Source organism: Lissotriton helveticus, chromosome 10, assembly GCF_964261635.1.
Source record: "Lissotriton helveticus chromosome 10, aLisHel1.1, whole genome shotgun sequence".
NCBI classification, from domain to species: domain Eukaryota; kingdom Metazoa; phylum Chordata; class Amphibia; order Caudata; family Salamandridae; genus Lissotriton; species Lissotriton helveticus.
In genome coordinates, this window is record NC_136071.1 from 27,713,882 (window position 1) to 27,741,790 (window position 27,909).

General features: G+C 55.5%; 1 protein-coding gene across 1 annotated transcript in view; it reads left to right on the forward strand.

The window, feature by feature from the left end:
• The first annotated feature begins 352 nt into the window (after nucleotides 1–352).
• The window catches only part of GDI1 (GDP dissociation inhibitor 1), a 68,700-nt gene continuing 41,143 nt past the window's right edge, over nucleotides 353–27,909 (forward strand). Inside the window, exon 1 of the mRNA XM_078664649.1 lies at nucleotides 353–834. Within this exon, the coding sequence (XP_078520775.1) occupies nucleotides 790–834 (45 nt within the window). The 5' untranslated portion in view covers nucleotides 353–789. The remainder of the gene's footprint in view (nucleotides 835–27,909) is intronic.

Consider the following 27,909-nt stretch of genomic DNA (forward strand, 5'->3'; position numbering starts at 1 on the left):
GGCGCGCCCTCTGATGCACCGCATGCAACACCCCCTGTGCTGAACCCGCCCTCCTGCCTGTAATACAGACCCCCCTGGCACTGCCACAGCCCCTCCCTGCGGTGACTTAGACCCCCTTCCTGGCACTGCCAGAGCCCCTCCCTACTATAATACAGACCCCCCTGGCACTGCCAGAGCCCCTCCCTGCGGTGACTTAGACCCCCTTCCTGGCACTGCCAGAGCCCCTCCCTACTATAATACAGACCCCCCTGGCACTGCCAGAGCCCCTCCCTGCGGTGACTTAGACCCCCCTCCTGGCACTGCCACAGCCCCCCCTGCGGTGACTTAGACCCCGCTCCTGGCACTGCCAAAGCCCCTCCCTACTATAATACAGACCCCCCTTTTTTTGTGGCGGAGCCATAGCCCCTCTCGGCCTGTAACTCAGATCCCTGCCCACCCCCTTCCTGGCACTGCCACAACCCCTCCTGCCTGTCACATAGCCCCCCGCCCCCCCTCTCTGCTGGCACTGCCGTAGCCCCGCCCTGCAGTGCACGCCCCTCCCCCCGCTCCCATCTCCAGGGCCTGGTCCTCCCCCCGCTGCCTCCTCTTGGCTCTGCCGGACGCTCCCCGCGCCCCTCTGCCCGCAGCCGCCCCCCCTCGAGCCCGCTGCTGCCCCCTCCCGGAGGCGGACTCTTTGCTCTCGCGGAGGAGCCCCTCCCGGGCGGTGCTGCGACGCCATCTTTGGTCCTCTGACAGCAGCAGCAGCCCTTGTCTTCCTCCTCCGGCTCCATCCTCATCCCCGCGGCCGCCATGGATGAAGAGTATGACGTCATAGTGCTGGGCACCGGCCTGACGGTGAGTGACCCCCCCCCCCCCATCTCAGCGGAGCCCCCCCCCGACTATTGCATAATCGTGCCATCTTTGCCCCTCCTATTGTCACCCTGTCTTCATGCATGCCCGCTTATCACGAGGTGTTAACCCCAACCCCCCCTTCTCCCCCCGCCCCATAGCTCAGCCCCCCCATGGTGAAATGCTTGCACCCTCGCCTCCCTTGGCACACCCACGCCCTGCTCTTGACGCCTTGCTGCTGTCACTATTATGCTTTCTTCATGTCCCCCACCCAATCATTTTTGGTTCATGCCCTCAAAAAGCTGCCCATATGAATGCCCCACCCCCTTATCATGTCATGGGTATACTTTTATTAGCTGCCTACCCACCCGCCCATGTGTTGATGGAAAGCTGTGTGTCCCCCTCCCCCTTAGCATAGAATGTTCACATCTGCCCCCAGGGGCATGGTTAGAGCCCCTTAAGTCCTGATTGCACCCCTGTCGCCCTGGCATGCTGAATGCCCCATTGTGGTGTGATGGAAACACTGTTGAGATCATAGCGCTGCTATGCACTTTCTCCGGAGTCTGTGAGCTGAAAGCGGGCAATGCCCACAGGTCTCTGTCAGTCAGGGCGAAACTCCCGGGGATGGCTGGCATTGCAGGACCTCCTTATGTAATAGCCATGAGGAAGTGTGTGCCATGTGAGGCACCCGGGGCCTCCCTGCTCTGGGCTCACTCATTGCGGGGGTGTGGCTTATGCCCTGGGGTGCCCCACCACAGCCATGCCCCGCTGCCCGCGCCTCTGTGCAGCTGCTGGGGCACCCATGTGCAGATCTCAGCCACTGATGTGTGAGTTCTTGTCTCAGGCTGTCTCCAGGGTGCCTGTTTGTGGCTGTCTGCGGTGTTCCAGTCTGTGTGAGTCCTGTGTGTCGATCTATTTGAGGTTGTCCTCTTGTATGTGTGCAGTGTCTCAGTCTGTGTGAATCCTGTGTGAGTCTATTTGAGGTTGTACGCTTGTCTGTGTGCAGTGTCTCGGTCTGTGTGTCATGTGTGTGGATCTATTTGAGGTTGTACGCTTGTCTGTGTGCGGTGTCTGTCTGTGGATTTACTTGAGGTTGTACTCTTGTCTGTGTGCGGTGTCTCAGTCGGCGTGAGTCCTGTGTGTGGATTTACTTGAGGTTGTACTCTTGTCTGTTTGCGGTGTCTCAGTCTGTGTGAGTCCTGTGTGTGAATCTGTTTGAGGTTGTACTCTTGTCTGTGTGCGGTGTCTCAGTCTGTGTGAATCCTGTGTGTGAATCTGTTTGAGGTTGTACTCTTGTCTGTGTGCGGTGTCTCAGTCTGTGTGAATCCTGTGTGAGTCTATTTAAGGCTGTATGCTTGTCTGTGTGCGGTGTCTCAGTCTGTGTGAATCCTGTGTGTGAATCTGTTTGAGGTTGTACTCTTGTCTGTGTGCGGTGTCTCAGTCTGTGTGAATCCTGTGTGAGTCTATTTGAAGCTGTATGCTTGTCTGTGTGCGGTGTCTCGGTCTGTGTGTCACCTGTGTGGATCTATTTGAGGTTGTACGCTTGTCTGTGTGTGGTGTCTCAGTCTGTGTGAATCCTGTGTGAGTCTATTTGAGGCTGTATGCTTGTCTGTGTGCGGTGTCTCGGTCTGTCTGTCACGTGTGTGGATTTATTTGAGGTTGTACGCTTGTCTGTGTGCGGTGTCTCAGTCTATGTGAATCCTGTGTGAGTCTATTTGAGGTTGTAGTTGGTACGCTTGTCTGTGTGCGGTGTGTGTCTGTGTGTGGATTTACTTGAGGTTGTACTCTTGTCTGTGTGCGGTGTCTCAGTCTGTGTGAATCCTGTCTGAGGCTGTATGCTTGTCGGTGTGCGGTGTCTCAGTCTGTGCGAATCCTGTGTGAGTCTATTTGAGGCTGTATGCTTGTCTGTGTGCGGTGTCTCAGTCTGTGCGAGTCCGGTGTGTGTCTATTTGAAGCTGTATGCTTGTCTGTGTGCGGTGTCTCAGTCTGTGTGAGTCCTGTGTGTGAATCTGTTTGAGGTTGTACTCTTGTCTGTGTGCGGTGTCTCAGTCTGTGTGAATCCTGTGTGAGTCTATTTAAGGCTGTATGCTTGTCTGTGTGCGGTGTCTCAGTCTGTGTGAATCCTGTGTGAGTCTATTTGAGGCTGTATGCTTGTCTATGTGCGGTGTCTCGGTCTGTGTGTCACCTGTGTGGATCTATTTGAGGTTGTACACTTGTCTGTGTGCGGTGTCTCAGTCTGTGTGAATCCTGTGTGAGTCTATTTGAGGTTGTAGTTGTACGCTTGTCTGTGTGCGGTGTCTGTCTGTGTGTGGATTTACTTGAGGTTGTACTCTTTTCTGTGTGCGGTATCTCAGTCGGCGTGAGTCCTGTGTGTGGATTTACTTGAGGTTGTACTCTTGTCTGTGTGTGGTGTCTCAGTCTGTGTGAGTCCTGTGTGTGGATCTATTTGAGGTTGTACTCTTGTCTGTGTGCGGTGTCTCGGTCTGTGTGAATCCTGTGTGAGTCTATTTGAGGCTGTATGCTTGTCTGTGTGTGGTGTCATCTATTTGAGGCTGTATGCTTGTCTGTGTGTGGTGTCTCATCTATTTGAGGCTGTATGCTTGTCTGTGTGTGGTGTCTCATCTATTTGAGGCTGTATGCTTGTCTGTGTGCGGTGTCTCAGTCTGTGTGAATACTGTGTGAGTCTATTTGAGGCTGTATGCTTGTCTGTGTGCGGTGTCTCGGTCTGTGTGTCACCTGTGTGGATCTATTTGAGGTTGTACGCTTGTCTGTGTGCGGTGTCTCAGTCTGTGAATCCTTTGTGAGTCTATTTGAGGCTGTATGCTTGTCTGTGTGCGGTGTCTCGGTCTGTCTGTCACGTGTGTGGATTTATTTGAGGTTGTACGCTTGTCTGTGTGCGGTGTCTCAGTCTATGTGAATCCTGTGTGAGTCTATTTGAGGTTGTAGTTGGTACGCTTGTCTGTGTGCGGTGTGTGTCTGTGTGTGGATTTACTTGAGGTTGTACTCTTGTCTGTGTGCGGTGTCTCAGTCTGTGTGAATCCTGTCTGAGGCTGTATGCTTGTCGGTGTGCGGTGTCTCAGTCTGTGCGAATCCTGTGTGAGTCTATTTGAGGCTGTATGCTTGTCTGTGTGCGGTGTCTCAGTCTGTGCGAGTCCGGTGTGTGTCTATTTGAAGCTGTATGCTTGTCTGTGTGCGGTGTCTCAGTCTGTGCGAGTCCGGTGTGTGTCTATTTGAAGCTGTATGCTTGTCTGTGTGCGGTGTCTCAGTCTGTGTGAGTCCTGTGTGTGAATCTGTTTGAGGTTGTACTCTTGTCTGTGTGCGGTGTCTCAGTCTGTGTGAATCCTGTGTGAGTCTATTTGAGGCTGTATGCTTGTCTGTGTGCGGTGTCTCAGTCTGTGTGAATCCTGTGTGAGTCTATTTGAGGCTGTATGCTTGTCTGTGTGCGGTGTCTCAGTCTGTGCGAGTCCGGTGTGTGTCTATTTGAAGCTGTATGCTTGTCTGTGTGCGGTGTCTCAGTCTGTGCGAGTCCGGTGTGTGTCTATTTGAAGCTGTATGCTTGTCTGTGTGCGGTGTCTCAGTCTGTGTGAGTCCTGTGTGTGAATCTGTTTGAGGTTGTACTCTTGTCTGTGTGCGGTGTCTCAGTCTGTGTGAATCCTGTGTGAGTCTATTTGAGGCTGTATGCTTGTCTGTGTGCGGTGTCTCAGTCTGTGTGACTCCTGTGTGAGTCTATTTGAGGCTGTATGCTTGTCTGTGTGGGGTGTCTCAGTCTGTGAATCCTTTGTGAGTCTATTTGAGGCTGTATGCTTGTCTGTGTGGGGTGTCTCAGTCTGTGAATCCTGTGTGAGTCTATTTGAGGCTGTATGCTTGTCTGTGTGCAGTGTTTCTGTCTGTGTGAATCCTGTGTGAGTCTATTTGAGGTTGTACGCTTGTCTGTGCGCAGTTGTTCGGTCTGTGTGTGGTGTCTGTCTGTGTGAGTCCTGTGTGTGAATCTGTTTGAGATTGTACTCTTGTCTGTGTGCGGTGTCTCAGTCTGTGTGAATCCTGTGTGAGTCTATTTAAGGCTGTATGCTTGTCTGTGTGCGGTGTCTCAGTCTGTGAATCCTTTGTGAGTCTATTTGAGGCTGTATGCTTGTCTGTGTGGGGTGTCTCAGTCTGTGAATCCTGTGTGAGTCTATTTGAGGCTGTATGCTTGTCTGTGTGCAGTGTTTCTGTCTGTGTGAATCCTGTGTGAGTCTATTTGAGGTTGTACGCTTGTCTGTGCGCAGTTGTTCGGTCTGTGTGTGGTGTCTGTCTGTGTGAGTCCTGTGTGTGAATCTGTTTGAGATTGTACTCTTGTCTGTGTGCGGTGTCTCAGTGTGAGTCGTGTGTGGGTCTATTTGAAGTTGTTTTGCTAGTCTGTGTATACTTGTCTGTGTGTGGTGTCTGCACTGTGCGTCTGTGAGTAATCATTGTGGGAATGAGGTGTTTGTATCCACGTGTAGATGATGTGTGATTGTGTGTGGATGTGTCATTTGTGTTGCCTTTGTAGCTCTTATTTCCTTACTCTGAGCTGTGTGTGAAGTTGTTGTGTGTGTGTGTGTGTCTGAGTGACACAGACACATCTGCCTGTGGCTGGCGCCTCCGTGACTGTGGGCTGTCCGTGTGTGTGATCCATGTGTGTCGGTGTTGTCAGTGCTACATACATGAGACCCTTTGTGGTGTCTGTGTGCTGTCCGTTGTGCATCTGTTGTTAGTGTTACATACGTGACTGTGAAGGGTGCCTGTGCTGCGTGTTGGGCGTCTGTGGTTGGTTTATCTGGTGCCCGTATGTTCGGCGTGTGATGGCTGCCGTGTGTGTGACGTGTCTGTGTCATGTCAGTGCGTGTGATGTGTGTTCTTGAGCACTGTAGATCAGGTGATGGCTCGCGCCTCGTGCGCCCTGGAGCCCCGCCCTCCTCCCCCCCATCATCTTCCACGTTTCCTTCTCTCTCCTGTTGGGAGGGCGATGCAGCCAGAGCGACACGCGGCGAGCACCCCCCCCCCTGCTCCCCCCAGACGGGCCCAGCCTGCACCAGCCCCAGACGGGCCCAGCCTGCAACAGACAGGCCCAACCTGCACCAGCCCCAGACAGGCCCAGCCTGCACCAGCCCCAGACGGGCCCGCCCTGCACCAGCCCTTAGACGGACCCAGCCTGCACCCAAAGACAGGCCCAGCCACCAGACGGGCCCGCCCTGCACCAGCCTCAGAGGGGCCCGCCCTGCACCAGCCTCAGAGGGGCCCGGCCTGCACCAGCCCCCAGACGGGCACAGCCTGCACCAGCCCCCAGACGGGCACAGCCTGCACCAGCAGCAGCCCCCAGACGGGCCCAGCCTGCACCAGCCCCCAGACGGGCCCAGCCTGCACCAGCCCCCAGACGGGCACAGCCTGCACCAGCCCCCAGACGGGCACAGCCTGCACCAGCCCCCAGACGGGCACAGCCTGCACCAGCAGCAGCCCCTAGAAGGGCCCAGCCTGCACCAGCCCCCAGACGGGCCCAGCCTGCACCAGCCCCCAGACGGGCACAGCCTGCACCAGCCCTCAGACGGGCACAGCCAGCACCAGCAGCAGCCCCTAGAAGGGCCCAGCCTGCACCAGCCCCAGACGGGCCCGGCCTGCACCAGCCCAAAGACGGGCCCGGCCTGCACCAGCCCTCTGACAGGCCCGGCCTGCACCAGCCCAAAGACGGGCCCGGCCTGCACCAGCCCCAGACGGGCACAGCCTGCACCAGCCCCCAGACGGGCACAGCCTGCACCAGCAGCAGCCCCTAGAAGGGCCCAGCCTGCACCAGCCCCAGACGGGCCCGGCCTGCACCAGCCCCTAGAAGGGCCCAGCCTGCACCAGCCCCAGACGGGCCCGGCCTGCACCAGCCCAAAGACGGGCCCGGCCTGCACCAGCCCCAGACGGGCACAGCCTGCACCAGCAGCAGCCCCTAGAAGGGCCCAGCCTGCACCAGCCCCAGACGGGCCCGGCCTGCACCAGCCCCTAGAAGGGCCCGGCCTGCACCAGCCCCAGACGGGCCCGGCCTGCACCAGCCCCAGACGGGCCCGGCCTGCACCAGCCCAAAAACGGGCCCGGCCTCACCAGCCCCAGACGGGCACAGCCTGCACCAGCCCCTAGAAGGGCCCAGCCTGCACCAGCCCCAGACGGGCCCGGCCTGCACCAGCCCAAAGACGGGCCCGGCCTGCACCAGCCCAAAGACGGGCCCGGCCTGCACCAGCCCAAAGACGGGCCCGGCCTGTACCAGCCCCAGACGGGCCCGGCCTGCACCAGCCCAAAAACGGGCCCGGCCTGCATCCTCCCCAGACGGGCCCGGCCTGCAGCCTCCCCAGACGGGCCCTGCCTGCATCCTCCCCAGACGGGCCCTGCCTGCATCCTCCCCAGACGGGCCCTGCCTGCATCCTCCCCAGACGGGCCCTGCCTGCATCCTCCCCAGACGGGCCCGGACTGCACCAGCCCAAAGACGGGCCCTGCCTGCACCAGCCCCAGACGGGTCCAGCCTGCACCAGACAATCCAAGCCTGCACCGGGCCCAGATCGGCCCAGCCTGCACCAGCCCCCAGACGAGCCCAGCTTCCACCAGACAAGCCCAGCCTGCACCAGCCCCAGACGGGTCCAGCCTGCACCAGACAACCCAAGCCTGCACCGGCCCCAGATGGGCCCAGCCTGCACTAGCAGCAACCCCCACACGGGCCCAACCTGCTCCAGCAGCAGCCCCCAGATGTGTCCAGCCTGCACTAGCAGCAGCCCCCAGACAGGCCCAGCCTGCACCAGACAATCCAAGCCTGCACAAGCCCCAGACGGGTCCAGCCTGCGCCAGCAGCAACCCTCAGACAGGCCCAGCCTGCACCAGCAGCAGCCCCGAGACGGGCCCAACTGCACCAGAAGCAGCTCCGAGACGGGCCCAACTGCACCAGAAGCAGCCCCGAGACGGGCCCAACTGCACCTGAAGCAGCCCCGAGACGGGCCCAACTGCACCAGCAGCAGCCCAGAGACGGGCCCAGCCTGCACTAGCAGCAGCCCGCGACGGGCCCAGCCTGCACCAGCAGCAGCCCCCAGACGGGCCCAGCCTGCACCAGCAGCAGCCCCAGACGGGCCCAGCCTGCAGCACCAGCAGCAGCCCCCAGACGGGCCCAGCCTGCACCACCAGCAGCCCCCAGACGGGCCCAGCCTGCACCAGCAGCAGCGCCCAGACGGGCACAGCCTGCACCACCAGCAGCCCCAGACGGGCCCAGCCTGCACCAGCAGCAGCCCCCAGACGGGCCCAGCCTGCAGCAGCCCCCAGACGGGCCCAGCCTGCACTAGCAGCAGCAGCCCCCAGACGGGCCCAGCCTGCACTAGCAGCAGCAGCCCCCAGACGGCCCCAGCCTGCACTAGCAGCAGCCCCCAGACGGGCCCAGCCTGCAGCACCAGCAGCAGCCCCCAGACGGGCCCAGCCTGCAGCACCAGCAGCAGCCCCCAGACGGGCCCAGCCTGCAGCACCAGCAGCAGCCCCCAGACGGGCTCAGCCTGCAGCACCACAAGGGGTGGTGATGGACAGAGTCTCTGAATTAAGCAGAGTACTCTCACCCAGTCAGGAGATCAGGGCTAGATCCAACACCGTTTTTTAGCTCATTGCACCATCCCAGTTTCAGAACCTGGCTGTATGCAAATTAGTCTGTCCCTGGCCCAGTGCATCATGGGAACAGGGCAGACCAGACTACAAAAGCCAATTCTTACACTATAGGTGTGGCAGGGTATACTCAGACATGAGTCCCTTTCTCACTGCTCCATCAGGATTCAAGCAAGCCGGGCCGAAGAGGCTGAAATGCCAGAAACCGGTCCCCGGTAGCTTGTCTCCTTTCTGGTGAAGAATTGGCTTGGTAGTTTGGTCTGCCCTGTTCCCATGATGCACTGGGCCAGGGACAGACTAATTTGCATATAGCCAGGTTCTGAGCTGGGATGGGGCAGTGAGATAAATAACGGTGATGGATCAAGCCCTGATCTTTGGACTGGGTAAGAGTGGTCTGCTTAATTCAGACACTCTGTTCATCACCACCCCCTTTTCTGTATCGTTTTTGGCCACTATAGGTGTGGCAGGGTATACTCAGACATGAGTCCCTTTCTCACTGCTCCATCAGGATTCAAGCAAGCCGGGCCGAAGAGGCTGAAATGCCAGAAACCGGTCCCCGGTAGCTTGTCTCCTTTCTGGTGAAGAATTGGCTTGGTAGTTTGGTCTGCCCTGTTCCCATGATGCACTGGGCCAGGGACAGACTAATTTGCATATAGCCAGGTTCTGAGCTGGGATGGGGCAGTGAGATAAATAACGGTGATGGATCAAGCCCTGATCTTTGGACTGGGTAAGAGTGGTCTGCTTAATTCAGACACTCTGTTCATCACCACCCCCTTTTCTGTATCGTTTTTGGCCACTATAGGTGTGGCAGGGTATACTCAGACATGAGTCCCTTTCTCACTGCTCCATCAGGATTCAAGCAAGCCGGGCCGAAGAGGCTGAAATGCCAGAAACCGGTCCCCGGTAGCTTGTCTCCTTTCTGGTGAAGAATTGGCTTGGTAGTTTGGTCTGCCCTGTTCCCATGATGCACTGGGCCAGGGACAGACTAATTTGCATATAGCCAGGTTCTGAGCTGGGATGGGGCAGTGAGATAAATAACGGTGATGGATCAAGCCCTGATCTTTGGACTGGGTAAGAGTGGTCTGCTTAATTCAGACACTCTGTTCATCACCACCCCCCACCCCCTTTTCTGTATCAGCCTGCAGCACCAGCAGCAGCCCCCAGACGGGCCCAGCCTGCAGCACCAGCAGCAGCCCCCAGATGGGCCCAGCCTGCAGCACCAGCAGCAGCCCCCAGACGGGCCCAGCCTGCAGCACCAGCAGCAGCCCCCAGACGGGCCCAGCCTGCAGCACCAGCAGCCCCCAGACGGGCCCAGCCTGCACTACCAGCAGCCCCCTGACGGGCCCAGCCTGCACCACCAGCAGCCCCCAGACGGGCCCAGCCTGCACCACCGGCAGCCCCCAGACGGGCCCAGCCTGCACCAGCAGCAGCCCCCAGACGGGCCCAGCCTGCACCACCAGCAGCCCCAGACGGGCCCAGCCTGCACCAGCAGCAGCCCCCAGACGGGCCCAGCCTGCACCACCAGCAGCAGCGGGCCCAGCCTGCACCAGCAGCAGCCCCCAGACGGGCCCAGCCTGCAGCAGCCCCCAGACGGGCCCAGCCTGCACTAGCAGCAGCAGCCCCCAGACGGCCCTAGCCTGCACTAGCAGCAGCCCTCAGACGGGCCCAACCTGTACTTGCACCAGCCCCCAGATGTGTCCAGTCTGCACCAGCCCCCAGACGAGCCCAGCTTCCACCAGACAAGCCCAGCCGGCACCAGCCCCGGACAGGCACAGCCTGCACCAGCCCCGGACAGGCACAGCCTGCACCAGCTCCAGACGGGTCCAGCCTGCACCAGACAATCCAAGCCTGCACCGGCCCCAGACGGGCCCAGCCTTCACTAGCAGCAACCCCCAGACGGGCCCAGCCTGCACCACCAGCAGCAGCCCCCAGACGGGCCCAGCCTGCACCACCAGCAGCAGCTCCCAGACGGGCCCAGCCTGCACCACCAGCAGCAGCCCCCAGACGGGCCCAGCCTGCACCACCAGCAGCCCCCAGACAGGCCCAGCCTGCACTAGCAGCAGCCCCCATACGGGCCCAGCCTGCACTAGCAGCAGCCCCCAGACAGGCCCAGCCAGCACCAGCAGCAGCCCCCAGGCGGGCCCAGCCTGCAGCCCCCAGACGGGCCCAACCTGCACTTGCACCAGCCCCCAGATGTGCCCATCCTGCACCAGCCCCCAGACGAGCCCGGCCCCCACCAGAAAGTCCAGCCTGCACCAGCCCCGGATGGGCCCAGCCTGCACCAGCAGCAACCTCCAGACAGGCCCAACCTGCACCAGCCCCCAGGCGGGCCCAGCTTGCACCAGCCCCCAGGCGGGCCCCGCAATTCCGGACAGGCCCCCCTCTGCCTTCTCCACACAGTCCTACCTGCCATCCGCAGACAATGCCAATAGCTCAAACTCTTGTAAATGCGAGACCTATTTCACTTCAAAGAAGCAGCCGCCATTGTCCCGGTCTGCTTGGAAAGTGAAAGTACGCATTAATGTTGCAGGAAAGCATGTCGTGCCTGCAGTAGGAGAAACTCATTAAAAAAAATAGTGCGTACAGACTTAAAAAGACATACCGTGTAACAACAGAAGTAAAAGGGTCAGTCCTCCTGGGAGGTTACAAATGAAGACAAGCGGTACTAAGGAGGGACTAACAAACCTATTAACGAATCAGAAGCCAGCATTTACAAAGGACAGTGACACAAGCCAATGAAAAATATGGGCGGAGAGTGGGCGGGGCTTCAAGTACATACTCTAATACAGCATGCCTCGCGGGGCATGCGCTATCCAGGCACGAACTAATAAACGTGACAAAAATGTTGACGTACCTCGCTGCTATAGATCCATTACCCCCGTCCTATTCCGGGCCGTGGCATAAGGAAGGAGCAGTGAGGTGGCAGGGAGTGGTGGTGGGACTCGTGTACGAGGAAGGGACCAGGGAGACCCCTAAGCGTGCCCTCCTAGCTGAGATGTGAGGCCTTCACTGCTGCTCGAGTAGTGGGGGCCTCTGTAGGGCAAGACTGGGGTGCCCTGGCCCTACTATGCATGTCCAGCACGGATATGGCAGGGATGCGAGAAGGTGGTTCATTAATATGCAGAAAACAGCTGGTTCATTACTATGCACCTTGTAACTGGCTCATTATGCACAGAGTAGCTTGCTCAAGCAGTCGGCTTGTTACTATGCACCCTGTAACGGTTTTCTTATGCACAGAGTAGCTGCTCAAACAGCCGGTTCATTACTATGCACCTTGTAGCTGACTCAAGCAGCTAGTTCAGTACTATGCACCTTGTAACTGGCTTATTATGCACAGAGTGGCTGACTCGAGCAGCCGGTTTATCACTGTGCACTCTGTAAGTGGCTGATTATGCACACGGTTGCTGGCTCGAGAAACTGGTTCGTTACTATACACCTTGTAGCTTGCTCCTTATGCACAGAGTAGCTAGCTTGTGCGGCTGGTACTTTACTATGCACCCTGAAACTGGCTCCTTATGCATAGAGTAGCTGGCTCGAATAGCAAGTTCGTTACTATACACCTTGCAACTGGTTCATTATGCATAGAGTAGCTGACTTGAGCAACTGGCTCATTATCCAGAGTAGTTGGCTAGAGCAGTTGGTTCATGACTAGGCACCTTGTAACTAGCTCCTTATACACAGAATAGGTAGCTTGTACATTCATTTTATTACTATGCACCCTGTAACTGGATCATTATGCACAGAGTAGCTGGCTCATTACTATGCACCCTGTAACTGGCTTATTATGCACAGAGTAGCTATGCACCCTCTAACTAGCTCATTGTGCACATAATAGCTGGCTCGAGCAGCTGGCTCATTACTATGCAGTATTGTAACGGGCTCCTTATGCACAGAGTAGCTATGCACCCTCTAACTAGCTCATTGTGCACATAATAGCTGGCTCGAGCAGCTGGCTCATTACTATGCAGTATTGTAACGGGCTCCTTATGCACAGAGTAGCTAGCTTCCGCAGCTGGTTTGTTACTTTGCACCCTGTAACTTTCTCATTATGCACAGAGTAGCTAGTTCGGACAGTTGGTGTGTGCTGCGGGTTCATTGTAGTGCGCCAACTAGCTGGTCACTATGCAGAGGGAAGCCGGCCCATTACTATGCACCAAGAAACTGTCTCATTATGCACAGGATAGAAAGGACTTAATATGTTGCCCACAGCCTGCTCCTTTCTATTTGCTTCTAAGGCATGAAAGTTCAAAGGCCACGTGCCAGACTCCGAGGCATCCACAAGCCCTGGGCTAGTAGCCCTGTGAACTGGGCAAGCACCTGGACTCTGTGTGACGTCTACCGCCCAGCACATGGCTTCCTGCCTCCTCATATCTGCTGCCCTTTGAAAGTCCACTTCTGTTTTTTCATACGGGCATTTTTTATAGAGCTGACGTCATCGGCAGAGGCAGCGCCGTGTTTCACAGTGACGCAGCAGGGGACAGAATTTACAGCAACAATGTCAGACGGCAGGAGGCGCTAGAGCTCTCAGACGGGACAAGATGGGGGGGGGCAGTTGATTAATACTCTTTAGATATGTCTGTGACGCTGTTCTGCTGTAATTCGATGCTATAGTACCAATTATGCTGTTTAAGTCATCCAATGTTATGTATGGATCTATATTTATTTGCACAGAGTGATTCCTCGCCTCTCTCTCCTTGTTTAGGGGGTTTGGGGGGGACAAGTTGATGAACTGTAATGTTATATTGTTTTTAAAATCAAGAATTTTGTTTTAACCTAACAAAAAAAAGAAATCTCAGTCGGGGAAGAGGTGGGTTTTGAGCACCTTGCGATAGGTGAATCTGTACACCGGGTCTTGTAGGGCCCTGCTCCACCTCTTGGGAGCGGCACAAGTGTGGCTCACTGGTGTGGAGAAGCGTGGCTCACTGGTGTGGAGAAGTGTGGCTCACTGGTGTGGAGAAGTGTGGCTCACTGGTGTGGAGAAGCGTGGCTCACTGGTGTGGAGAAGCGTGGCTCACTGGTGTGGAGAAGCGTGGCTCACTGGTGTGGAGAGTGGAGAAGCGTGGCTCACTGGTGTGGAGAAGCGTGGCTCACTGGTGTGGAGAAGCGTGGCTCACTGGTGTGGAGAAGCGTGGCTCACTGGTGTGGAGAAGCGTGGCTCACTGGTGTGGAGAAGCGTGGCTCACTGGTGTGGAGAAGTGTGGCTCACTGGTGTGGAGAAGTGTGGCTCACTGGTGTGGAGAAGTGTGGCTCACTGGTGTGGAGAAGCGTGGCTCACTGGTGTGGAGAAGCGTGGCTCACTGGTGTGGAGAAGTGTGGCTCACTGGTGTGGAGAAGCGTGGCTCACTGGTGTGGAGAAGCGTGGCTCACTGGTGTGGAGAAGTGTGGCTCACTGGTGTGGAGAAGTGTGGCTCACTGGTTAGAGCGGCAGACCCTGAAGCAGAGGTCGGCCCGGGACCAGGGTTCAATTCCCGACGCGGCAGGGTCTTGGGTCAATGTCCGCGGACTCGAAAATTCTCGCTTAGGTGCCTACTCCAACCATGGGTCCCACTCTGCAACTCTGGGCAATAGCTTGCTTAATCTACACAACGGCCCCAGCAACGCCGGGGATGCCTGGCTTCACCCTGGGGGTGCCCTCTCACAGGGGAAGCCAGGACGGGTTCCCCAGCGGTATACAGCGCCAGGACACCACGTAACGAGGTAACAGTGCGCTTTACAAGTATACATACATTACATTTACATTACATTACATTACAAGATAATCCCTGTTTACCAGTCATGGTCTTTGGATATGGGGTGGAGATTTCGCGTTGGTGGTGACCCATGGGAGATACCAGTCTCTCTTGGAGGCGGCGTGGTTGGAGGTACCTGCTGGCCTGAAGTTAATGCAGCCATTTTTTATTTGAAAAGTTTTATATAGCGCTGGCTAGACCCGGAGGTATCAGAGCGCTTTACATGAGATAATACATTGCATTAGAACATTGTTACATAGTTACATCAGTTACAGTTGCAGTTATCAGTAGATGCTTGGGAGAAAAACGTGAGCTTACACAATAATATAAGATACTAGCGTGTAGCATAGCCAAGACACACGTCATATGGGGAATGGAAGGTAGTGGGGGAAAGGTAAACAGGGGAGAGGAAAGCAGACTAAGTCAGATAAATCTGAAGGGGGAGAGTACTCCAACGGGAATAAAGCAGTCAGGTAGTCGAAGACAGAGACGAATAAACCATGAAGAACTGTGAAAAACAATGTCCGATGTCCGGCTGGGTAGGTAACGGCTGATGGGGTGACCCAGAGCCAGACTCCGCTATAGTTTGAGAAGGCACATTAGGAAGGTGTTACCGCCACCCAGAAAGGAAGCAACAAGGGCGGGGACCACCCCCCTGAAGCCTTCTGTAGGTCCCAATGGTTTGAGCTTCATGGAAGGTAGAGGTGATGACGTGACGTGTCGATTCGGGGAGTTTGGCTCTAGGCTCAGAGAGAGTTGGATTGGAGAAACCAAGAGATATGACTAATCTTGCAGAAGAGATCGCTATTTCTACAGAAGATATTACATTTAATTGGGATTGGGCAGAGGGTTGAGGGTCACGAGTGTGGAGGAGCAGAGGGTCAGTGTTTGGAGGATTTCACTCAAGATACCAGGACTTCCTGACCACAAGGGAGGAGGGTCGGTGTTGATGCCTCTGAGATGGACCTGAGAGTTTAGAGATCTGATGGTTTATGAGTGAGCACATCGTAGCCAGATCACTGACGGGCACCGCGGACCGGTCCAAACGCAAACCAGGATGGACCACGTGAAGCAGAGATGACCAGGACGGGGGTTCAGCGGAGGTCAAGTGGGGCTGGATCCAGACCAGATATTCAGGATTTCTGCTTTGGACAAATTTCCATCTAATAAATCTGTCAGAACCCCTCGGGGGCACTGTGCAGTCTGGGGTTACTGGACCCAACCGTGGTGGCTGATGTGCTGGGACCCACCCTCCTGTGCCGCTGCAGAGTGGGCCAAGTGGTCCCTTATCACACTTGACTCTCCGGGTAGAGAGAAGGAGCAGTCCAAGGTGTCTTGGGTAGTGTGGTGGGGTTGGAGATTTAGAACTCAACTAGCACACAGGAGCCACATTAAGTGAATGTCCAGCCCTTACTTTTCTTTTAGAAACAAGAGCTTCTTCAATCACACTAAACATTAATGGGCCCATTAGGATGGCGGGTGGATCGCCCCGCCATCCGTGCCGGAATGACCCCCGCCATATTAGCATGGCTGGGGGGGGGTTCGTGGCGGACCCCCCAGCCATGCCGCCACGGAAAGGCATGCAGAGTCTGCTCTGGGGCCTGTTGTGGGCCCTCAGGGACTCCAGGGGGGTTGGGGGGTGCACATGGGGGGTACCTATGGTACCCCCCTGCATTTCAAAGTACAACATGGTAGGCACCGCGCGGTGCCTGTCACGTTGTGCGTCCGCCACTGTGGCGGGCGCATCCTAATTCCCCCCACGGGACCCCCGCCCTTATGGCGGGCGGTCCCTTGTACCGGGAGGATGGCGGGCGGGTAGAGTCCGCCCGCCATCCTAATGGGGGCCTACGGGTAAACATCCTCCACACCGACTGTGTTACAACGCATGTCATGACTCTGCATTTTTTACCCCACAGCAACTTTTACAACGCAAGGCTTTACACCGCAAGCCATTACAACGCATTCCCCATTACAACACAGTGATGGAGTTAGAATAGTAAATTGCGTTGTAATGGACAATGCGCTGTAATGACTTATGGTGTAAAGCACTGCGTTGTAAAAGATGTTGCGGAGTAAAAAATGCGGGCAATGGCACACGTAAACGCGTGCGGAGTAAAGTGTCATATTCAACATTAAGAAGCAGCACCGCTGCGATGCATAGTACAGGGTCTACTGCACAGTAAAGCAGACAGTTCTCCATTAATTACAGGTGGAGGCTCGCTATGGCTAAAGTAGACCAATTTTCCTGTAGTCTGTGACCACAGGGTTATCCGTAATCTCAAGTATGCTGGGCCGATATGTGGCTTTTAGGTTTTCCTCAAAGTCCCGCCCTGCAGCTCTGTCTAGCCATCTCGTAGTCAGTAGTTCACCGCACTGCTGTGTTATCCAGTCATTGATGCACACGGAGTGCTTTCTCCTGACATTGCCTCGTGCTTTATGGGGGTGGGCAGAATTTGCATAATCGCGTTACGCAAATCTCCGAGAAACGGTAAAAAATCTCAGCAAACACGTAGAAATTCCGCGAACACACGGAATTGCTTGTTCGCAATGCTTTTTTCCTGTTTGCAATCGCTGTTTGCTTGCTCGGAGGGAAATATCTCGCGAACACGCATTTTGAGAACGCGAACAAGCAAAAGATTTCAGGAAGTCGCGGAACGCTGAATTTTGGACAAGTTCGCATTCTCTGCGTAACGCTAAATTACCCAAATTCCGCGAACTGAAAAGAATTTACCGCCCAGGCCTAGTGTTTTACTGCTTTCTCCTACCGATTCCGTTTTCGTAATGCTTTCTTCTGCTTTTGCCTCGTTTGTCACTGCTTTCTCTGCGAAGCAGCTAGCAACTCCAGTGCCTTGAAACCCTCATGGGTCATTTGCAGCGCTTTATAAATCCTGATTGATTGATTGAGATCATGCAAGCACAGGTTCTTTGTATGGGGCGAGCGGTCACGTTTGCAGACCCCATGACTCTTCTCGGCAGCCTTGCCTTCTTCGCCCTGTGTCGGCTAGTGACGGGTGCATCGGCTCGGCGAAGGACATCGCTCTAGCCCTTGCACTGGGGAATCTGTTCCCTCTAGTCTGCGATGTTGAGATGCATGTCTTCAGGGGCGGCCTTAGGCATGTGCAAGCTGTGCACCTGCACAGGGCCGCCAAACCCCAGGGGCCACCACACCAATATATATCCTTAATATAATAATCCTCTGAGGATGGGTACATATTTGCGTGGCGGCCCCTGGCAGGGATTTGGCGGGCTCCGGCTCTGTTCCACTTCCAAACACCCTGACCCCCCCCCCCTCTTCACTGGCCCCGCCCCGCCCGGACCCCCTCTTCCAGGGCCCCCTACCTACGCTCCCTGCTCAGGGCCGCCATGAGCCTAGAACCGCCCCTGATGTCTTGGGTACAGCGAAGAGAGAGTACAGGTTCTCTATCCTCTGAGGGTGTCCCCAGAAGCAAACACTCAGGTGGTGTTTTGTTGACTAACATGTTCTTTCCTGGAACAGGAAAGCCGTCAGTCTTTTGGGTTCGTGCAAGTCTGTTCCGGCACACTCCTGTGGACAAACTGTCTTTCCTTAGCAGCTCCTTTCCTAGACTCAGCAGCTGGGTTTCTCTTCCTCAGGCAGACAGCTCCTATGGGACCAGGTGCTCTCCCCTCAGCAGTCAGACAGAATTTCAGATCTCAGACAGACAGCTCCTATGGGACCAGGTGCTTGCCTCCCCTCTCAGCAGTCACACGCTTCCTCAGACAGACAGCTCCTATGGGGCCAGGTGCTCTCCTCCCCTCTCAGCAGTCACACGCTTCCTCAGACAGACAGCTCCTATGGGACCAGGTGCTTGCCTCCCCTCTCAGCAGTCAGACGCTTCCTCAGACAGACAGCTCCTATAGGATCACATGCTCTCCTCCCCTCTCAGCAGTCAGACACGCTTCCGCAGACAGACAGCTCCTATGAGACCAGGTGCTTGCCTCCCCTCTCAGCAGTCAGACGCTTCCTCAGACAGACAGCTCCTATAGGATCAGGTGCTCTCCTCCCCTCTCAGCAGTCAGACACGCTTCCTCAGACAGACAGCTCCTATGGGGCCAGGTGCTTGCCTCCCCTCTCAGCAGTCAGACACGCTTCCTCAGACAGACAGCTCCTATGGGGCCAGGTGCTTGCCTCCCCTCTCAGCAGTCAGACACGCTTCCTCAGACAGGCAGCTCCTATGGGACCAGGTGCTCTCCTTCCCTCTCAGCAGTCAGACGCTTCCTCAGACAGGCAGCTCCTATGGGGCCAGGTGCTCGCCTCCCCTCTCAGCAGTCAGACACGCTTCCTCAGACAGACAGCTCCTATGGGGCCAGGTGCTCGCCTCCCCTCTCAGCAGTCAGACACGCTTCCTCAGACAGACAGCTCCTATAGGATCAGGTGCTTGCCTCCCCTCTCAGCAGTCAGACGCTTCCTCAGACAGACAGCTCCTATGAGACCAGGTGCTTGCCTCCCCTCTCAGCAGTCAGACGCTTCTTCAGACAGACAGCTCCTATAGGATCAGGTGCTCTCTTTCCCTCTCAGCAGTCGGGCAAGCTTCCTTAGGCAGACAGCTCCTATGGGACCAGGTGCTCGCCTCCCCTCTTAGCAGTCAGACGCTTCCTCAGACAGACAGCTCCTATAGGATCAGGTGCTCTCCTCCCCTCTCAGCAGTCAGACACGCTTCCTCAGACAGACAGCTCCTATGGGGCCAGGTGCTTGCCTCCCCTCTCAGCAGTCAGACGCTTCCTCAGGCAGACAGCTCCTATGGGATCAGGTGCTCTCCTTCCCTCTCAGCAGTCAGACGCTTCCTCAGGCAGACGCTCCTATGAGACCAGGTGCTTGCCTCCCCTCTCAGCAGTCAGACGCTTCCTCAGACAGACAGCTCCTATGGGGCCAGGTGCTTGCCTCCCCTCTCAGCAGTCAGACGCTTCCTCAGACAGACAGCTCCTATGGGGCCAGGTGCTTGCCTCCCCTCTCAGCAGTCAGACGCTTCCTCAGACAGACAGCTCCTATAGGATCAGGTGCTCTCCTCCCCTCTCAGCAGTCAGACACGCTTCCTCAGACAGACAGCTCCTATGGGGCCAGGTGCTTGCCTCCCCTCTCAGCAGTCAGACACGCTTCCTCAGACAGACAGCTCCTATGGGGCCAGGTGCTTGCCTCCCCTCTCAGCAGTCAGACACGCTTCCTCAGACAGGCAGCTCCTATGGGACCAGGTGCTCTCCTTCCCTCTCAGCAGTCAGACGCTTCCTCAGACAGGCAGCTCCTATGGGGCCAGGTGCTCGCCTCCCCTCTCAGCAGTCAGACACGCTTCCTCAGACAGACAGCTCCTATGGGGCCAGGTGCTCGCCTCCCCTCTCAGCAGTCAGACACGCTTCCTCAGACAGACAGCTCCTATGAGACCAGGTGCTCGCCTCCCCTCTCAGCAGTCAGACACGCTTCCTCAGACAGACAGCTCCTATGGGGCCAGGTGCTCGCCTCCCCTCTCAGCAGTCAGACACGCTTCCTCAGACAGACAGCTCCTATAGGATCAGGTGCTCTCCTCCCCTCTCAGCAGTCAGACGCTTCCTCAGACAGACAGCTCCTATGGGATCAGGTGCTCTCCTCCCCTCTCAGCAGTCAGACACGCTTCCTCAGACAGACAGCTCCTATGAGACCAGGTGCTTGCCTCCCCTCTCAGCAGTCAGACGCTTCCTCAGACAGACAGCTCCTATGGGGCCAGGTGCTCGCCTCCCCTCTCAGCAGTCAGACGCTTCCTCAGACAGACAGCTCCTATGAGACCAGGTGCTTGCCTCCCCTCTCAGCAGTCAGACGCTTCTTCAGACAGACAGCTCCTATAGGATCAGGTGCTCTCTTTCCCTCTCAGCAGTCGGGCAAGCTTCCTTAGGCAGACAGCTCCTATGGGACCAGGTGCTCGCCTCCCCTCTTAGCAGTCAGACGCTTCCTCAGACAGACAGCTCCTATGAGACCAGCTGCTTGCCTCCCCTCTCAGCAGTCAGACGCTTCTTCAGACAGACAGCTCCTATAGGATCAGGTGCTCTCTTTCCCTCTCAGCAGTCGGGCAAGCTTCCTCAGACAGACAGCTCCTATGGGGCCAGGTGCTCTCCTCCCCTCTCAGCAGTCAGACACGCTTCCTCAGGCAGACAGCTCCTATGGGGCCAGGTGCTCGCCTCCCCTCTCAGCAGTCAGACACGCTTCCTTAGACAGACCGCTCCTCTAGGATCACGTGCTCTCCTCCCCTCTCAGCAGTCAGACGCTTCCTCAGGCAGACAGCTCCTATGGGGCCAGGTGCTCGCCTTCCCTCTCAGCAGTCAGACACTCTTCCTCAGACAGACCGCTCCTATGGGACCAGGTGCTCTCTTTCCCTCTCAGCAGTCAGACACGCTTCCTCAGACAGACCGCTCCTATAGGATCACGTGCTCTCCTCCCCACTCAGCAGTCAGACACGCTTCCTCAGACAGACCGCTCCTATAGGATCACGTGCTCTCCTCCCCTCTCAGCAGTCAGACACGCTTCCTCAGGCAGACAGCTCCTATGGGATCAGGTGCTCTCCTCCCCTCTCAGCAGTCAGACAGGCTTCCTTAGACAGACAGCTCCTATGGGATCAGGTGCTCTCCTCCCCTCTCAGCAGTCAGACACGCTTCCTCAGACAGACAGCTCCTATGGGATCAGATTCTCTTTTTCCCTCTCAGCAGTCAGACACTCTTCCTCAGGCAGACAGCTCCTATAGGATCACGTGCTCTCCTCCCCTCTCAGCAGTCAGACGCTTCCTCAGACAGACAGCTCCTATGGGATCAGGTGCTCTCCTCCCCTCTCAGCAGTCAGACACGCTTCCTCAGGCAGACAGCTCCTATGGGATCAGGTGCTCTCCTCCCCTCTCAGCAGTCAGACACGCTTCCTCAGACAGACAGCTCCTATAGGATCACATGCTCTCCTCCCCTCTCAGCAGTCAGACACGCTTCCTCAGGCAGACAGCTCCTATGGGATCAGGTGCTCTCCTCCCCTCTCAGCAGTCAGACACGCTTCCTCAGACAGACAGCTCCTATGGGATCAGATTCTCTTTTTCCCTCTCAGCAGTCAGACACTCTTCCTCAGGCAGACAGCTCCTGTAGGATCAGGTGCTCTCCTCCCCTCTCAGCAGTCAGACGCTTCCTCAGACAGACAGCTCCTATGGGACCAGGTGCTCGCCTTCCCTCTCAGCAGTCAGACACTCTTCCTCAGGCAGACAGCTCCTATAGGATCACGTGCTCTCCTCCCCTCTCAGCAGTCAGACGCTTCCTCAGACAGACAGCTCCTATAGGATCACGTGCTCTCCTCCCCTCTCAGCAGTCAGAAGCTTTCTCAGACAGACAGCTCCTATGGGATCCGTTGCTCTCCTCCCCTCTCAGCAGTCAGACGCTTCCTCAGACAGACAGCTCCTATGGGATCAGGTGCTCTCCTCCCCTCTCAGCAGTCAGACACGCTTCCTCAGGCAGACAGCTCCTATGGGATCAGGTGCTCTCCTCCCCTCTCAGCAGTCAGACGCTTCCTCAGGCAGACAGCTCCTATGGGATCAGGTGCTCTCCTCCCCTCTCAGCAGTCAGACGCTTCCTCAGACAGACAGCTCCTATGGGATCAGGTGCTCTCCTCCCCTCTCAGCAGTCAGACACGCTTCCTCAGGCAGACAGCTCCTATGGGGCCAGGTGCTTGCCTCCCCTCTCAGCAGTCAGACACTCTTCCTCAGGCAGACAGCTCCTATGGGACCAGGTGCTCGCCTTCCCTCTCAGCAGTCAGACACTCTTCCTCAGGCAGACAGCTCCTATAGGATCACGTGCTCTCCTCCCCTCTCAGCAGTCAGACGCTTCCTCAGGCAGACAGCTCCTATACGATCACGTGCTCTCCTCCCCTCTCAGCAGTCAGACACGCTTCCTCAGACAGACAGCTCCTATGGTGCCAGGTGCTCTCCTCCCCTCTCAGCAGTCAGACACGCTTCCTCAGGCAGACAGCTCCTATAGGATCAGGTGCTCTCCTCCCCTCTCAGCAGTCAGACGCTTCCTCAGACAGACAGCTCCTATGGGACCAGGTGCTCGCCTTCCCTCTCAGCAGTCAGACACTCTTCCTCAGGCAGACAGCTCCTATAGGATCACGTGCTCTCCTCCCCTCTCAGCAGTCAGACGCTTCCTCAGGCAGACAGCTCCTATACGATCACATGCTCTCCTCCCCTCTCAGCAGTCAGACACGCTTCCTCAGACAGACAGCTCCTATGGGATCAGATGCTCTCCTCCCCTCTCAGCAGTCAGACACGCTTCCTCAGGCAGACAGCTCCTATAGGATCAGGTGCTCTCCTCCCCTCTCAGCAGTCAGACGCTTCCTCAGACAGACAGCTCCTATAGGATCACGTGCTTGCCTCCCCTCTCAGCAGTCAGACACGCTTCCTCAGACAGACAGCTCCTATGGGACCAGGTGCTTGCCTCCCCTCTCAGCAGTCAGACGCTTCCTCAGACAGACAGCTCCTATGGGACCAGGTGCTCGCCTTCCCTCTCAGCAGTCAGACACTCTTCCTCAGGCAGACAGCTCCTATAGGATCACGTGCTCTCCTCCCCTCTCAGCAGTCAGACGCTTCCTCAGACAGACAGCTCCTATAGGATCACGTGCTCTCCTCCCCTCTCAGCAGTCAGACGCTTCCTCAGGCAGACAGCTCCTATACGATCACGTGCTCTCCTCCCCTCTCAGCAGTCAGACACGCTTCCTCAGACAGACAGCTCCTATGGGGCCAGGTGCTTGCCTCCCCTCTCAGCAGTCAGACGCTTCCTCAGACAGACAGCTCCTATAGGATCACGTGCTCTCCTCCCCTCTCAGCAGTCAGACGCTTCCTCAGGCAGACAGCTCCTATACGATCACGTGCTCTCCTCCCCTCTCAGCAGTCAGACACGCTTCCTCAGACAGACAGCTCCTATGGTGCCAGGTGCTCTCCTCCCCTCTCAGCAGTCAGACACGCTTCCTCAGGCAGACAGCTCCTATAGGATCAGGTGCTCTCCTCCCCTCTCAGCAGTCAGACGCTTCCTCAGACAGACAGCTCCTATGGTGCCAGGTGCTCTCCTCCCCTCTCAGCAGTCAGACACGCTTCCTCAGGCAGACAGCTCCTATAGGATCAGGTGCTCTCCTCCCCTCTCAGCAGTCAGACACGCTTCCTCAGACAGACAGCTCCTATAGGATCAGGTGCTTGCCTCCCCTCTCAGCAGTCAGACGCTTCCTCAGACAGACAGCTCCTATGGGACCAGGTGCTCGCCTTCCCTCTCAGCAGTCAGACGCTTCCTCAGACAGACAGCTCCTATAGGATCACGTGCTCTCCTCCCCTCTCAGCAGTCAGACGCTTCCTCAGGCAGACAGCTCCTATACGATCACGTGCTCTCCTCCCCTCTCAGCAGTCAGACACGCTTCCTCAGACAGACAGCTCCTATGGGGCCAGGTGCTCTCCTCCCCTCTCAGCAGTCAGACATGGTTCCTTAGACAGACAGCTCCTATGGGATCAGGTGCTTGCCTCCCCTCTCAGCAGTCAGACGCTTCCTCAGACAGGCAGCTCCTATAGGATCACGTGCTCTCCTCCCCTCTCAGCAGTCAGACGCTTCCTCAGGCAGACAGCTCCTATACGATCACGTGCTCTCCTCCCCTCTCAGCAGTCAGACACGCTTCCTCAGACAGACAGCTCCTATGGGGCCAGGTGCTCTCCTCCCCTCTCAGCAGTCAGACATGGTTCCTTAGACAGACAGCTCCTATGGGATCAGGTGCTTGCCTCCCCTCTCAGCAGTCAGACATGCTTCCTTAGACAGACACCTCCTATAGGATCAGGTGCTCTCCTCCCCTCTCAGCAGTCAGACGCTTCCTCAGCTCCTATAGGATCACGTGCTCTCCTTCGCTCAGGGCAGACCCACAGCTTCTCCTGCGAGAGCTCCTCCTTCAGCTGACGTCTCCTTGCTCCGGAGACGAGCTGTCAGGGCACCAGCCTTGCATCACACCAGGTGCTCGAGTGCTCTGTGAAAAAGCCCCCGTCCTTGGTCAGGGCAGCGCATTGGATCTGGAGCCCAGTGGGATGGTTTGGGTCCCACGCTTGGACAGAGTTTTCCAAGCAGGAATGGGGATTCAGAGTCTACAGCTCAGGATCCAGTTAGTGCTGGTCCATTCTCATAACCTAGGGTCAGATGTAGGTAATCCCAGATTACCGATTCTTAAATACCGAATCATACCGATACAGTATTTAAGAACTGGCAATCGGGATGTAGGTAATTTTACCGATTTAATTACCGAATCGGTATGATTCGGTAATTACCGAATTGGTATTTACCGATTCGGTAATTGCCATTCATTCCTATGGGCCTGGAGGCCCATAGGAATGAATGTCAATTACCGAATCAGTAAATACCGATTCGGTAATTGGGGGAAACATTGAAGGGTGGCACTTTGACACCCTGTTGCACCCCTCAATTGTGCATGGGTGCACATGTTGCAGACATACATGCCCTCAGGGCATGTATGTCTGCAACATGGCACTGTTTAAAAAGCAAAATAAATGCTTTTTAAAGGGTTTTCATTATTTACCACCAACTTCTAGTTGGTGGTAAATAACGAATTCTTAAACCCCTGTAGCACTGATTATAGTGCTACCGACATGTCAAAATACAGATTCGGTAATTTTACCGATTCAGTATTTTACAAATTCGGTAAAATTACCGAATCTGTATTTTAACATGCCCCTACATCCCAAACTCCAAATACCGGTCGGAAACGGCCGAAATCGTCCGTTACAGACCGGTATTTGCCTTCCCACATCTGGCCCCTAGTTTCCTCTCTGCAGAGCCAACGCTTTTGTAAGCTGATGACTCTCACAACAGCTAATGATAATGCTGGCGTCGAGGAAGAGTATCCATAACACGAGCACAATGAGTGTTAATCGCTTCACCTTGTTGTCGTCCATCTTGCTGACCACTCCAGGGGTGACCGAAGGACAGGCCCTGCCTAGAAACGCCTCTCCCTTTAACACATGAATCTGATGATTCACGCCGTCCCCTACCATTCACCAAATGGTAGTGCTCAGAAAGGACTCCTCAGTAGGCCTGGGCGGTAAATTCCGTTCCGTTCGCGGAATTTGCGTAATTTCGCGTTCTGCGGAGAACGCGAAATTGCCCAAAATTCTGCGTTCCGCGACTTGGCGAAATTGTTTGCTTGTTCGCGCACTCAAGTGCGTGTTCGCGAGATATTTCCCCCCGAGCACGCAATCAGCGATTGCGAACAGTAAAAATGCATCGCGAACAAGCAACTCCGCATGTTCGCAGAGATTTTTTACCGTTTCACGGAGATATGCGTAACGATATTACGCAAATTCCGCCCACCCCTACTCCTCAGCAACCCCTTGCTAACAAGGAACTCTTTGAATTTCTAAAGGTTGCTCGGTCTCCATCCCTCCCCACTTCAATGTCTGGCTACAGCCTTTAGCCCTGGAATGCAGGGGATACATTTCCACGGTCTAGTAAAGCTGCTTCACAGCCGCCATCTTGGGCCATGTCAAAGCCAAACACAATCCAAAATAGATCCCACTGGCTGGAAGCAAACATACACGCATAACCAATATTGAGTCCAACCAGCAGGCACGTACACACAACATGCACTCAACACACACGCGTGGATGCCACTTTAGGGTCTGGGCATGCCTCGAGCAGGCTGACAGTCCTTGCTCTCTGTTCTGGAAGGCAGGAATAAGGCTGTTCCCTCTCTAAAGATTCAAGAGCAGTGTGTGTTCTTGGACAGATATGGTAGCCATGTGCCGCTACAGTGGTATGCTTTTGTAGAGCCCCACTTAACCTCTGGCTTTCTGCCTCTGAGTCCATTTCGAGCCTTTGTGCATGATTTTATGCATTCTGGGGCCTAAAGAAAGTCAGGATACCAGATTCACTTGCAGTTAGGTAACTAAGGGAAGGATGCAAGGTCCTGTGCAGTCCTGTCCGAACAGAATCTAAATTAAGGATGTACGTTGTTACAACGCATGCTTTTACCACGCATGCTTTTACAACGCAGGTTTGTCAACGCAAGTCGTTACAACGACTTGCGTTGGGGGGTGCTGGATAGTGAATAGTTTAATTTACTATTCCAACTCCAGTCCCCGTGGATAGTATGGAAGGTGTTGGAAACTATTGAAACTATTACCTATCCTAGAGCGCCCCCCAGCGCAATTCGTTGTAATGACTTGCGTTGAAAAACCCGCGTTGTAAAGGCACTGCGTGGTAAAAGTTGCGTCGTAAAGGATGTTTCCCCTAAATTAAGGACCTGAACATTTGGCATGGGTCCAAACTGTCTGTTCCTATGTTGGACACCCTCAATATAGTAAGCTTTTTGTGTTTTTTCCCCCCTAGTGAATCTAGTTACTAAGGGCCCGATTCACAGAACTAACTTAAGACAAAATCCTCTATTTTTGGTATTCACAGAAGTTAGGATTTTGTCTTGGTTGTCTTAAGACAGACTTAAGACAAAATCCTAACTTAAGTCTGTCTTAAGTCTGTCTTAAGTCTGTCTTAAGTCTGTCTAACTTAAGACAAAATCCTAACTTCTGTGAATACCAAAATTAGTAAGTTTAGGATTTTGTCTTAAGTTAGTTCTGTGAATTGGCCCCTAAGAGGTGTAGTAATCCCTAAAAATGGTTGGGTACCCGATTCCCTGCAGCTCTAAATGATTCTGGATGCAGGGAAGTTTTGGGTTTGAAAAAAACTTGCCACCTGTAGGTGAATCCAGAGGGACACAGTAGTAAGCAAATAATAGAACATTTTCTTGCGCTGTACGGTGTAATAGTCTGTGTGTCACAATGAGGAGAAGGAAGTTCGTGGACTGAAAGAGAACCTTTACTGTGCCTTCTTGAGTGTTGTTTGGAGTGGGCGATGCCCACCCTGTGTGATGCAAGTGAGCGACACATCTCACCTGTTCGCCCCGAGACGCACTCGAGGATGTATGACCAAGCGACATGGGCAGGTCACCTGTAAATGAAAGACAAACACACCTGGCCCTCCAGCCTGACTGCACAAAACAGAGCAAACACTGTAACACAATCAGTGATTCTTGTCTAGGACACAGGCTTTAGCAAAGAATTTACCTAAGGTGCCCACAATGTGTCAATAGGTCCAGGCGTGTTTGCAGCAGTAAGCACACAGAGGCGTAGCCGTACTATTGGTGTAAGGAAGCTGCAAGTCCTCAGTCAACGGTTCATGGTGGGAACCATGCCTTGCAGAAGTGTCCTCGAAGTGCCCTGAGGTACAGGCCTCTGCTCACAGCTCCGGCTGGCTGTCTGCCATTTAGCGGCATCGATGAAGACTACTAATGGGTGTTATGCACACTGGAGTTCCGATGGCCATGATATTCACTGGACTGGAAGGAATCCAGCAAACACAAGGACATTATGGACGGAGCGCTGAAACTTTTCAGACACTCACCCAGGTAAAAGATTTGGGTTGAATCCATCATCATACTTTAGCTCACTTCGCCACCCCAGTTCAGACACAGCCATATGCAAATCAGTCTTGACCCTGTGCCACATGGGAGCAGTCCAGCCCGAACTGTGACACCATGTCTTCTCCGGACCGGAAAAAAGCATCCTGGGATCGGTTTTGGGCTAACAGTCCTCATCAGCCAGGCTAGCTTGAATCCAGTGGTAGAGTGAGCAAGGGACCCACGTCTGGGCATACCCGGCCCACTAAGGGAGAAAAAAGCAAACAC